Genomic DNA, 13,039 nt, shown 5'->3' on the forward strand with positions numbered 1-13,039 from the left:
ATTCCAACACCTGCAGCTCTGCACTTGTCTGGCACCCCCTTCTCAGATGGATGATGGGACCCTAGGGACCTGCTGTAGATGGCTCTGAGACTCAGGCTAAGCCCCATCAGTTTCCCTAATAGTTTCTGATGTTCATTCCTTGAAAGCTCCTCCCTCCTGACCATGCTGGTCCATGATTTGGTCTTCAGGGACTTTGCTGACTGAAAGTCAGAAGCACTTTGCTCTCAGCTGAAGGATTTTTAACAGAGGAACATTTTATTCACAACATGGCACGGATGAGCCTACAAACCTTGGGGAAGTTAACAACCCCCAATTCCCTCTTGTTTCCACCCTTGTTCTGATACCCCTTCAAATGTCTTTTGACTCCTGACCTATGCCCTGGGACCCTTCAAGTACCCTCCCTGCTCCCCCATGTCACACCCAGAGCTCTGCCCTTTGGCTCATTGTTTGTATGGACCATTTCTCTATGGAGTTTAAAATCAGTTCTACCTTCTCTCCATCTCTTGGTATTTCCCAGGAGGATTGGCCTCCTGGCTCAGCTGGAAGAATCATATATAATATCCTGAAGGGAAGGGACTCACAAGGATCATTGAGCCTAACTCCTGTCCGTGCCAGGACAGCCCCAAGAATCCCACCGTGTGCCTGAGAGTGTTGTCCAAATACTTCTTGAGTTCTGCCAGGCTTGCCCCCCCCCCCCCTCCGTGATTATTTCCCTGGGGAGTCTGTTCCAGTGCCCCGTGCAACCATTCAGTCTAATAATGGCCCCACTTCTAATAAAGAAGTGGCCTTACAACAGCAGCCCTTTGCACGGGTTATTTTGGGGTGCAAAGCCCTGTGATGCTGCAACAGGACCTCGTATCCCTAAAAAGAGAGGCAGGAATTTTATTTGCTTTTACTGAAACAGCTGCTCGGGACCCAGCGGAGCAGCTGTTGCAGCACAAGCAAGTGAAATTTGCTCCATGGGCTGCTGCACCATGGCTCTGTAGGTGTCAGCATGCCCAGCCCACCGTTCCCATCCCGGTATCCCAGGGATGCCGGCTCGCGGTTCCCGGTCCTTGCGGCCGCCCGGGACCGGGCGGAACGTTCGGCGGGGCCCGCGCGTTCCGGGGGGGAAGGAGCCGCGTGCGGACACCGGCGCCGCCATCATGGCGGCCTGAGGCGCGGCGGGTTCGGCGCCGGGAGCGGCCGGACGGTAGGCCAGGAGCGGAGAGGTAATGCCGGGGCTGGGAGAAGCCTCCCGGGAACAGGGGCAGCGACGAGGGACCCCCAGTAAATTACCCCCTGCAGCAGGGCTCGGTGGAGCCCGAGGGCTCTGCCAGGGGTCTGGGGGGAAACGGAGGGCCGGGAAACCCCCGCCTTGCTGCTGCAGGGTCTGCGGGCCGCTTCCCGCCCTGAAACTCCCTGAGCTACCTTAGAAAGGCCTGACCGCGAGAGAAGCCCGGCTTGTCCCCCTACTTGGGTTGTTGCAGCCTTTGGACAAGCTACGTTGGAGTGTCTGCTCTATTTCAGTCACTTCTCACCGGGGTAAGTCGGTTGTGGAAGCAGCGAGGTATTCCCGGTGATACGGGTGTGCACACGGATTGTAATAGCAATTGTCCGAGCGTTTACTTGGAAAGGGCAGACAGCTGGCATCCCTTTCCCACCAGGGCATGGATACAGCCAGCCAGTCTTTTGTAATCTCATACACCCGCGTGTGGTTTGATTACCTGTGAGGGAGGACAATAGAACTGTGAAGTCTGAATCTCATTCCCAGCACAGTCAATCCGTATTCTCTCCTGAGGAAATTGTCCTCTCTGTGAGCAGAGAGAGCAACACTGATGTGTTAGGCAGCCACACTTAATGTTCTGTAGTGCAGGGATTTCTCAGTCAGAACTGAGGTGCTGTTCAGCCAAGGCCGCATGTGTGCCTCTGCTGGAAAGAACCCCAAAAAGACTTCAAGGGCTGAGATATCTCTGTGTGGAGAGTGTTAAAGGTTGCCCGCTCCAGATGAAACCATTTGTACCTGCAGGTGTAACAGAACAGTGTGCCGGACTAGAGCTCCTTTTAATGCCTTTATTATAAGAATCAACTTGTATGGGGGCCCAAGGGGTCACGCACGCCACCATTGCTCTTAGTTTCCACACGAAGGAGAAGATAGGCTGTGCCGCACTGCAGACTCAGCAGAGTCAACAGATTCCATCCTTACAAAAGTCTGCAGGAATGTTCATTTTCTTGGCCATGTAGTCTGGGGTGTCATCCTAATCGAGTCCCCTCTAGGTTATGTCGGCTCTTGGAGGGAAGGCAGGGGACTCCTCTGGGTCTTCCTCCTTCGATGGTGCTGTTTTTATTTCTTCCTTTTAGTGTGGCTCGTTGTCTCTGGGTTTTTATCAGTCTGTGTGCATCCCATGAGTCTCTGGTTTCTCTCGTTTACATAAAAGTCCTTATGTCATCCTCCTCCTCAGGGCCCAGCTGAACAGGGTACAGCAACTTGGGGCAGGGGTACAATGTTGCCATGTGGGAGTCTAGGAGCAGTGGGGGCAGGGCCTGGCTGAACAAGGAACCATAAACACAGGGTACAGCAACTTGGGACAGGGGTACAAGCTAAGGGGTTTACAAACAGTAACTGTAATATGGCTAACAATCTTATAATTACTCTTAACATTGACTAATACAGGAAGCTGTCTGTGATGCCTTCACAAGCCTTAATTTGGTTAGGCCCGGTGAAACAGCGAAGCCCCTGTGGGTGGATGTGGGCCCAGCCCATGTGGGTCACACAGAACCAGACAGATTCTCTGGTGTTTGGTTTTCATCAAGGTTATACCCTCTGCTTGATAATTATCCCATACAAGCATAATACAAAACCTCCCTTATCTGCCAAGTTCTTTGTTTGGTTTCTGAATAACGTGCTTTGGAAGTTTTGTCTTAGTTGTTTGTAAACAAACAGCTCATTTTGTAGAACTTGTTAATAAACAGTGGTTTACATTTCAAAAGCACATGTTGGTGCTGGGAGACAGCATGCACACCAGAAATGTCAGGCAGCAGACAAAGACAAAGACCTCTCTTTACAGGAACTTAAATAGAGCCTTTGTAGAAAGGGTATTTTTTATCACTTAAGCTTTCCAGTTAACCCAAAGCACTTGAACTGTACAGTGCAGACTGGGGAGCTGCTTACAGGCTGCAGTTCTTTTTGCCTTTTGGGCTCAGGAAGCAAGGGGAGTTACAGATACACACTGTATCAATAGCCAGAGTCAAAGGAAAAGGTGGGATGTGTGGGCATAGAGTGCACATCAGTCTTTCATAGGGAATTACGTTAGATGCAAACACAGTTTGGAGCTGTGTAATGAGGAAGGAGGAAGTCAGTCAAGTGTATCAAAAAGCATCTTTACAGTTGGCATTATTTGGCAGCATCACACTAGAAGGAAAACTCTGAAAACAGCATGAAATCTAAACTCCTGTCCAATAAGAGGGGATCTGCAAGAGCAGATCCTTTTAGGGGACTGATCAGACAGAAATTTTGCTTAGAAATTGTGGGAGTCATTCTTGCTCCCCAGCTAAATCAGCAGTTGAACCTGCTGGGTTTCTGGCCTGGCCCCTGAATGCTGAAGAAAAGCCTGGCTGTGTTGACGCTGAAATGTTGCTATGCTGAGCACCTCCTGGTCCCCTGCCAGGCAGAACTCGGCAGAGGAGAAAGGGTGTGTTAATATTATGTTCTTTTATTGACAGATTGAAAACCTAGAATGGCAGGAGAACAGAAGCCGTCCTGCAATCTTCTAGAGCAGTTCATTTTACTAGCCAAAGGAACAAGTGGCTCAGCTCTGACTGCTCTTATAAATCAAGTGCTGGAAGCTCCTGGGGTTTATGTCTTCGGAGAGCTGTTGGAGTTAACAAATGTGAAAGAGGTAAGAGTTGAGTTCTTATTCTAATGCCCCTTCTGCACTAGCAGTATAAAGGATCCCCAGAAGTTTCCACAGGCAGCCTGTGGGTGAAATTTCTGTGCCAGGAGGGCCTGGTGCAACTTACCTGGGTTGTGAAATGTTTTTGAATAAGAGATTGACTTTGCTTTTGCCTGTATATGCTTGGTGTTAAAGAATACCTATATAAAGCTTTGCTACCTTAAGGCAATTGCTAACGCAAAAAACCTAGCAAAAACCTGGCAGCAGCACAGTAGCAGTTTTAAGAAGGCACTTTGCCAGCCAACAAGAAAAAAATCCCTTTCTACTTCTTTACTGTCCTGGAAAGCAGAACTTCAGTGCTCTCCAAAAGTCTTTGTGAACAGATGTCTAGTGTATCAGGCCTGGGTGGTAACCAAATCCAAACCACTTCAAACCAAGGTGGAAAGCAAGCTCCAGATCTTTTGCTGAGAATGCTTTGCCAGCCCCTGCCTCTACTACAATGCAGGAATCTAAGTTGGGTATGTGCAGCTGGAGTAATGCAGCAAGTTTGGCTTTCCAAATATGCTCTTAAATATGCATAAAAGCACCTCAATGGTTATTTAGCATCAAGTCACAAGTACTGGTTTTTGCCTGGATTTGTGTGCAGCTAATGGTGTTAAAACACAATCAATAACAATCACTGCTTGGTGCTGCTGTTATTCCAGTGAAGTGTTTGCAGGCAAGCAAAGAGCTGTTACCTTCAAATGCACTCCAGTTACAGTGTCCCAGCTTGCTTTGCTTTGAAGCTGTGTTGGCTCTGCAGGTAAGCTGTCCTAGCTTTCACAGGATCCTTACCAGCCATCACCATTGCCTGCTTATCACCTGATGAGAAGAGCTGGCCCTGTAGGTTTGCTTTTTTCTTTTATCTCTCAAGATGTCACACAAAGCAGTTGACAGTCCAAACTGAAGTTAAGATCCAGTGCAAAGAAATGGCTGGATCATCTTGACTCTAAAACTGCTGAAATTTCCTGCTCCTAAGGCCTTAGAAAGGGTCCAGCTTGGGATATAATTGCTTTTCTGGGTGCTGCTTGTCCTGTGCAGATGTAAACCATTCTCTGGAGAAGGTGCCTATCAGGGTTGTGTTGCCCATGTTCTGTGACATTTCTTTTCTCCCCATCCAGCTTGCTGAGGGGTCTAATGCTGCTTATTTCCAGCTGCTGAACCTGTTTGCATATGGAACGTACCGGGACTATGTAGGTAAGAGACTGCTGCCTGTTTGCAGATGTGGGGCTGGGATGACCTTTAGGATTGTCAGAGGCAATTCTTTGCTTTCTTAGATGCCTGGTGTAGTGTGGCTGGGTGAGAGCATCCAGGAACAGAACTTGCTTAGCAGAATTGTCCATAAGGAGGTCTGAGTCATGTGTGCTTTTTACTTGCTAAAAATGAAAGGAAGGGTTAGAGACTATGGTGTGCTACTGGTTTGGATGGGACTGCAGTTCTGGGTTGAATTGGTCTGCAGAAGAATTCATTGATGTTCACAGGCCACTTACCTATGTAGAGGGAAATTTCAGATATCTCTGTGGAAATTTAGATGACACCAGTTATGGAAACTGCAGAAAACTTAGACAAAATTATTCTGCATTATTTATAAAAACCTATATGGTTTGTGAGATAACATTTTATTCCATAACGGCATTGCTGAAACAAAATGAATAATTTCTTAGCTAGAATACAAGTCAAAATAATTACTTTTATACAGCTTTGGAAAGACTGTGTGTGAATCATCTTTGTATCTGTTGAAATGTGCTTTTATCTCTGGTGCTTATGCTTCCATTGTGCTACAATTTAATGCTTCATTTGTGGGTAGCAGCCTCATCTAGACGATTATAGAGTGTGACAAATAATTCTGTCATAGTGCTGGTTCTCAGGGTGGTGGATGAGCTATCTAGTTCCTGTAAGGAGCAGTGGCATCTGTAAGTGCAAGGACTGGAAATTCCAGTGTCTGTGGAGCAACATGAGCCTCGTGAATTCTGTGACTGATTAGAGGATGTGTTTGCTGTCCATGGCTCTTGTGTCACAGCATGTGACAGTACAGTTCATTCTTCCCTTTCTAGTGAAGAAAGGGGCAAAAACAGTCAAAATGTAGAGCATTGGATGAGATGGGATGGATGGAAGAATTTGAGTGGCTATGAAACATTAATTTCTATTAAAGTAGATATTTTAAAGAGATTTTTAGCTTTGGAGAGCTGCCAGTTTCCTTTCTTTTTAAATATTCATGGGGCACATGGATATAATACAATGACAGTGTGGCCATCTAGATTAATAATTTCTCCTCTCTTCCTCAGCCTGGTACTTTACACTTTAAATTCTGCAGCTCTTCAGAAAAATAAAACCAGCTGTATTTGCAACCAGATCAGTGAAAGGGGAAGACTTTTTTCTGTCAGCTTGTTAATGAAATAAAAACTACTTGGTAGAAGCAAAGCCATTGACCAGCTATTTCATCAGGGCACCACTTGTGAATTACCTTCTAATTTCTGAGCCAGAATTACTAAAGAAGCAGAGAAGAATGGAATTGCCGAGTTGTTATTAACTTTCCCCCTTCTCTCCTTGGGTGTGCCAGTTTGCCAGCAGCAGCAGCAGAAGTGCACTCTGTTCACCAGCTAGCACCCACATTAGCTGGAGGTGTTCAGTCTTTCAGGGTGTAGTGTAGCATAATTAGCTTGAAGTTCTGCAGGCTGGATTATGTCATTTTCAAAGTAAAGTCCTGAATCCTGTCTTTTTGACATTAACAGCAAACAAAGATAACCTGCCTGAATTAACAGTGACTCAGAAAAACAAGCTGAAACACTTGACGATCGTAAGCCTGGCTTCCCGAATGAAGGTAAAGTGCGTGGGGTGTGACAGCCGTTGTCTCTTGGTTTTGTTTCAGAAAATGGCATCCATTCCAGAGCAATGCAGTTGTGTCAGACTGCATGAGTACTCACAAAAGAAATCCCGTACTGGGAAAGTACCTGTAGGGTACAGTGTTCTTTCCTGGTGCATTTGGGATATTAATTTAGTGGACTTTGGTGGGTGAAGTGTGGGGGTGCCTGAACTGATGTGCAGATTGGTCAGGAAGGTCTGGGAAACTGTATGGCTTTTTCACTGCTGGAGATGAAGAATCATTCTTAAAAACACTGACTTTTTGTTCTACAGAAAATGAAGCAACACTCTTGATTTCTTCTACAATGCATTTACCTTTTTTCTTCTAGAATGTGCTATACCAAAGCTTCAGGAATTACCAAAGTTGTGTCAGAATATTTCATAGCCTGGCAAGCATTTGTTCTGCCATGATCAGTCACTGCTGCACCTGCAGATCAAAGTGTAGGATACAATAAACATTTGAGTCTCGACCTTCTGAGACTTAGCCATTCATTTTGGCTCCAGGACTGTTAACTTACTCTTGGTCTTGCTGTTTTTAGTGCATTCCCTATTCTGTGTTGCTGAAGGACCTGGATATGAGGAATCTGAGGGAGCTGGAAGATCTCATTATTGAAGCGGTTTACACAGACATTATCCAAGGGAAGCTGGATCAACGAAACCAGGTGTTAGAGGTGGATTTTTGTATCGGCAGAGACATTCAGAGGAAGGACATCAGTAACATTGTCAAAACACTCCAGGAATGGTGAGGCAATCTCTCCGCCCTCTTTGTTCCTTGTACATAGCTTGTCCTGTTTTTCCCCCCAGAGTTTCAAGTGCTGGCTCGATTTCACCATGTTCCATTAATCAGGAGTCTTATACTATAAGTAGGCACTTGGAGGAGGAGTCTGTTGGGCAAGTTTTCCAAGATCCCATCTGGGATTCAATTTGTATTATGTATCAAGCCAAACTATACCACACTGTGAGCTTCTGCTCTCACTGTAGCTTTTACAGTGGTAGAACCACAGTGAGAAGTCGAGGACTTTGCAGAAAGGGGTGCTAAACTGAACTCGTGGTTCTGTGGGGGGAGTTGTTTCCCTTTGTGCTTCAACCCTTGATAATGAAGACAGACCTGTTACTTTTCAGCCTTTTTCACTGTGTTGAGAATTGTGTGGACAAATTCCAGAGAATCACAGCTCTTTGGATGGGATGTCTCCTCAAGTTTGAAGTTTCAGGGAACTTTGTCTTCTTCTTTATTCCTGCAAATGTAGCCTGTCTGCAGCTATAGTGGTGCTGTGGTATTATCTCTTTGTACCTTTGCCAGGAAGCTGTTTCTCACCTTTTCCCTTCTGTTTCTCTTCTCTTCCCTTCCCACCTAAAGAAATTCCCCCATGGACTGTGGAGCCCATGGCAGGTCCTGAGCTGACTGGGAATTGCTTCCTAGTTGCTGTGGTAACGAGTGCATGAAAAGTAATTAAACTGCTGGGCAAATATGCTGTCCTGTAGTGGGGGCAGGTTTTTTTGCTTCTCTGCTCCAGCTCCCTCAGTCCCATCAGGGTGGGAGGGCTCTGGCAGCTTCCAGGACTTTGTAGCATTGTTTGGAAGGTAACAGTGAACCCACTGCCAATTCCCTTTTTGTCTTCTCCAGTTCTGATTCCGTGCTGAGTGCTCTTGTCGTTGGACACTTAACAGGCAGGAGGATTATCTCAATATTACTTTTCTTCTTTAATTTTAAAATTTTACATTTGAATACTGTGTCGCATCCTGTTTAAGCTGTCATTCTGACTGAGAAGGAAGATGAAAGTGCATTGAACCTGCACTTACTCTTTGATGGTAAGAGTAACACAGACTCCCTAGAGAATGCTGAGAAATGCATCAAATACACAGCAAAGCTTTTTCTTGCCAGCCTTTTGCAACTCTAAGCAGGAAGTATAAATTTAATAATCTCTTAAACTTTTAGATGAGTGTGACTTTTCAGATTGCCTGATTGAGCTGCTCCAGAGAGAACTTGTAAACACTGTTTGACATCATTTGTATCTTGCAGGTGTGATGGCTGTGAAGCAGTTCTTTTAGGAATTGAGCAGCAAGTACTTAGAGCCAACCAGTACAAAGAGAACCACCACCGAACTCAGCAGCAGGTAGAGATGGAGGTGGGTACAGAGTCATCTCAGGCCTTTGTGCTGTTGGATAAATGTTTGTTTGCTGAAGGAAATAATCTGGTAATGCCTGGTTGATGGTCACAGCTCTCAGAAGGTGGCTAGCAATCATGCAAATCAGGTGTGGGGTAGAAAGAAAACACATCTGCTTGTGAGTGCTAGTAAGACCACAAATATCAAACATCCAGGAGAATGGAACTTTCCTTGGTAATTTCCTTGGTAAATTTAGGCTAGGAGACTGCACTAATTCTGGTTTCCTGTATTGATTCATTAGGAAAACGGCTTTTACCACAGATCTTCATTGCAACTCTGTTCCCTTCGCACAAGGCAGGCAGGAAGTCAAAACCACTTTTTGTTAAACCTGGAAATGTAGTTAAAAATCTCTGGAGTCTCAATTGCTTTTGCAAAAAGTGCCCGCGGCAGCTCCCCCGAGTCGGGCCGGGCCCTGGCGCGCTCCCGCCGTTAGGTGGCAGCACGAGCCCGCGCTCCAGCCCGGCCCTGCGCCCGAACCTCGGCTCCGGCCGCTGGGAAGGTGGGGATGGGCCTCCCGAGACACTGCGTCAGAGATTATCATCCCTGCAGGTTTATGTTTGCGTCTGCTTGGTGGCTTGATCGGCATCCACAGCATATTTGTTTTGCTAGATGCTTTTGGCTTGCAGTGGTACACCTTACTCCCAAATCTTGGGGCTTTTTGAAGGTTTGCTCACAGTTTTTGTAGTGAACCCTACAGAGTTCCAGGGGACAGAAGATGATGCTTAGTGCTGTATCTCTCCTTTTCAGCCAGAGTAGCAGAAACATTGCTGCTGCTTCTCACAAAACCAATTTCTGTTCCTGCTTTTTAGCAAATACCTATGTCTCAGGTAGTCAGCTAGGCCAAATGGCATTTTCTCTTTTTGAGTCATGTCCTGAGAATAAATTTTTCTTTCACTGTCTCCTTTCCCCTTCATGCTTTGGGGCAACAGAATGGTAGGATGGCTCCCTTCTGCACCAAGGCAGTAGTAGGTCTCTCCAGCCAGCCAGATGGGTGGTACAATATTGTACCATTGTCTCTTGGGAAAAAAAGTAATCCCTAATTATTCCAGACGGAAATACTATCAGCTCTGTCTGTAAATGAGGATGAAACATTACCTTATTAAACTCCAGTGCAGAGTGTGTTACTGCTGGGAGAGTCTCTTTTATAATCTGCACTCTTATACTCCAGGGGTTTTTCAATATGTTTATGAACAGAATGTCTGTGATGAGGGGAGGAAGAAGCAGGTGCTGATTCACTGTCTCTTCTTGGCCAGGTCACAAACATAAAGAAAACATTAAAAGCTACAGCCTCGTCGTCGGCACAGGAGATGGAACAGCAGCTGGTAGAGCGAGAGTGCCCTCCACACACAGAACAAAGGCAGCCCACAAAGAAGATGTCCAAAGTCAAAGGGCTGGTCTCCAGCCGTCACTAGAACGTACCATCTAAATATCAGCTGGTTAGGAGTGACAACAGGAGGAGCAAAACGGGCCTGTGTCTCCTTTTTCAGTGGGTTCTGGGCCAGTCCCTTCCCGGCTGGCAAGTAAAAGCCCTGTTTGAACAGCTCCCAATTAGCAGCACCTGGCTAAGTTACACTGTGCAGCTCCTATGAGTTTTCAGGGTGTCTCTGTTCTAGTCCTGTCAAGAGGGACTTTTAAAGAAAGGGACTAACCAAAAGGGGCATGAAAAAACCAAAATATCTGTTGACTGTTTTGCTCCCTCCCAGCTAGTTCATTGCTGCTTAACCTTGAGGAAGCTGCTGTACTAAATCAGATCATGGGAGAACTTCTATAGCAAGCATCTGAATCCCAGGGTTGAAGTGTGGCTACCAAAGCCAGGCTGGGAGCGAGGAAGCCATCAACACAGATCTTTTCATTCCCAAAGGGAGCGCAGGAAGGTTTTCTAGGTCAGGAACTGCTTTACATGGAAGTCTTCAGCCTTTCCGCTACCCCTGTCTATTTTAAACTGGGGTGAAATTCACACTACCTCTCTCTGTGAAGATGAGTTCCAGTGCTGGGCTGTTTACTTAACTGTCTGTTTACTGCCCTTACTAAGCCCTTTAATCTCTCACAGATTTAAAGCACTGTTCTGCATCTCTGAGGCATCAGTACAATACGGAGGAAGAAGGCTGCTCTTCCACACAGACCTCGCAGGTGGTTAGGGGCATGCTAGAAACTATTCCTCCTGAATGTGATGTGACCTCCCAGAGCTGCTTGTGAGTTGTTTCCCCCATTGATACCTTTAAAGGGTAATGCATTCACTCTTCCTTGGATGCTGGCGACAGTGGGAGAGGAGCCTGTTTGGCATCGAGGCAGGCTGGTGGCCCAGGACCCACTGGCAGGGGTCGCAGCAGCATCCCCTTGCTGAAGCAATGGACTTGACTAGTCTTTCTGAATTTTGAACACTTTCAGGTTGTATTTTCCTCCTTTTTTTTTTTTTTTTTTTTGTACATTGTTGTGATTCTAAAGCATTTCAGCCTTTGTTTCATGGGTTATTTTTTTTATTTGTTACAACCTTACTTCAGGTGATTTGCACCTAGTTTGGCAGGGTGTGGGGTTTTTTTTTAAGGGGGAAGCATTGGAACAGTAATTCATAAAAAAAGCACATTTTAGAAAAAAAATTAAAAATGCTGATTTAATCTCAGAGTCTGGAGTCTTGACTTCGAGGCTGTTTTAGGCTTGTTGTCCAATGGCACTTGTTCACTTGCGCATTTATTTGATTTGTGGTGTAAGTTGACTGAAGATCTGACTGATCTTTCTGATGCATCTGGGAGACAGGGAAGCCTCTTCATGTTTTGTCAGTAGTTCATCTTTGTCCAGATTCGTGTAGAGGGATCCGTGGCAAAGCTGGTAGCTGAGCCCCGTATCGTGAGCCTAAACAGCTTTGATGCCTGGTTGTAGAAAGTCTGTAGTTGTGCTCCTAGGCCAGTCAGCTCCTTCCTTTGCGTCTAGCAGAGTGCTGCTTTGTACTTTGGCCCCTGCATTTCACTTCTCTCAAGAGAAGCTCTTTCCCTGAGCAGGCAGGGGAGCTCTTTAGGCAGAGGACTGTGACAGTGCTCCAGTCCTGCAGCCAGCTGTCACCTGCATTTGCTTGTGCAACGCACGTGCCTTCCTCTTACTGCTACCAGGACTCTTTGCCATCTGCGTGTTTGCAGTCCTCAGTCACAGGACTTGCTCACTTGTGAAAGTAAATCCCTCTCCTTTTCTTCTCCTGCAGTGTAGGCACACCAGCTTTTAAACTGGAGAGGAAGATCTAAATACCCTCCCTCCAGTTTCCTGTGGGTCAAGTCCCAGAAATTTCTGATTGTGGTCAGGCTTCTGATTCTTTACCAGCTCTCTCTCCCCCTTGAAATGCAACAAGGATGTTAAGTGGATAAGCTCAGAGCACAAAGCCTTCACCACTAACTCAAGGGAACTGTTTCCCAAGCAGTGGCAGTATTAGCTCCTGTTTCAGCTTCTCCCAGTGTTCAGCTGACAGCTTCTCAGGAAAATGCTGGTGGACCTTGTGTCCCCAAGTCTGTGTGATGGACTGGATCTCTTTTCTGGCTTGCTGTGTGGACAGCTGTAATGTGCTGGTCATCCAGTTCCTCACTGGATTTGACTAGTGAGGAGAGGCTCTATGGTCCTCTTTACATTTTTAATATCAGTCCTGCAAAATGGCAGGAGGAATACAAATGCTTTTGGGAATCATTTTAGCTCCTCATCAAGCCACAGTGTGGGGAAATAGATGTTTGGCACCCTTGATGTTTATACCCTGCCAGTTACAGGAGTCACATTAATTTGCTGAAACTTCTTTAGTGGTTGGAAGTTTCTGAGTTCTTCCATTTTTGCTGTTCTCAAAGCCTGGCTGGGGGTGAGGATCTTATTTACACTTTGGTTCACATTGCCTTTGATCAGCAAAGCAGCAAGGGAGGAAATAGCACTTTGAATAAAGAGCTGTCCCATGTCTGATGGTGACAGAGGGCAGAGAAGGGACTGGAGTATTGGAGGGGATGGAGCTGTTTGGGTCTTTGGCTTTCCTGGTGTGCCAGCAAAGGGCTTGGTACTGCAAAAGGTGGGGGATGTCTGCAATGAGCCCAGGCTGAGATGAGTCATTAACAAATGACATGCACAGAGTACCTGGGG

General features: G+C 46.3%; 1 protein-coding gene across 3 annotated transcripts; it reads left to right on the forward strand.

Moving 5' to 3' along the window:
• Window positions 1-1,105: 1,105 nt before the first annotated feature.
• COPS7B (COP9 signalosome subunit 7B) lies at window positions 1,106-11,553 on the forward strand. 3 transcript variants are annotated; one of them, XM_005525009.3, is made up of 7 exons: window positions 1,106-1,211; window positions 3,703-3,878; window positions 5,033-5,108; window positions 6,644-6,732; window positions 7,313-7,515; window positions 8,794-8,899; window positions 10,192-11,553. In XM_005525009.3, the coding sequence occupies exons 2-7, from the start codon at window positions 3,717-3,719 to the stop codon at window positions 10,348-10,350; spliced, it is 795 nt and encodes a 264-aa protein (XP_005525066.1). In that variant the 5' UTR covers window positions 1,106-1,211; window positions 3,703-3,716; the 3' UTR covers window positions 10,351-11,553. The 3 variants fall into 3 exon arrangements, with proteins under 3 accessions (XP_005525066.1, XP_014109758.1, XP_014109757.1); XM_014254283.2 differs by having other exon boundaries at window positions 5,066-5,108; XM_014254282.2 differs by lacking the exon at window positions 1,106-1,211 and adding an exon at window positions 1,240-1,524.
• The last annotated feature ends 1,486 nt before the right edge of the window (window positions 11,554-13,039 follow it).

Source organism: Pseudopodoces humilis, chromosome 11 (assembly GCF_049639895.1).
Source record: "Pseudopodoces humilis isolate 2021_Gansu_Grassland_sample_001 chromosome 11, ASM4963989v1, whole genome shotgun sequence".
Lineage (NCBI taxonomy): Eukaryota > Metazoa > Chordata > Aves > Passeriformes > Paridae > Pseudopodoces > Pseudopodoces humilis.

What these genes read in the sequence shown, in the direction of transcription:
- COPS7B (XM_005525009.3), top strand. Translation starts at nt 3,717, where the DNA reads ATGGCAGGAGAACAGAAGCCGTCCTGCAATCTTCTAGAGCAGTTCATT. An exon ending in GCCTGGCTTCCCGAATGAAG is followed by an intron (nt 6,733 to 7,312) that starts GTAAAGTGCGTG and finishes TGCTGTTTTTAG; the next exon opens with TGCATTCCCTATTCTGTGTT. An exon ending in GTCAAAACACTCCAGGAATG is followed by an intron (nt 7,516 to 8,793) that starts GTGAGGCAATCT and finishes TGTATCTTGCAG; the next exon opens with GTGTGATGGCTGTGAAGCAG.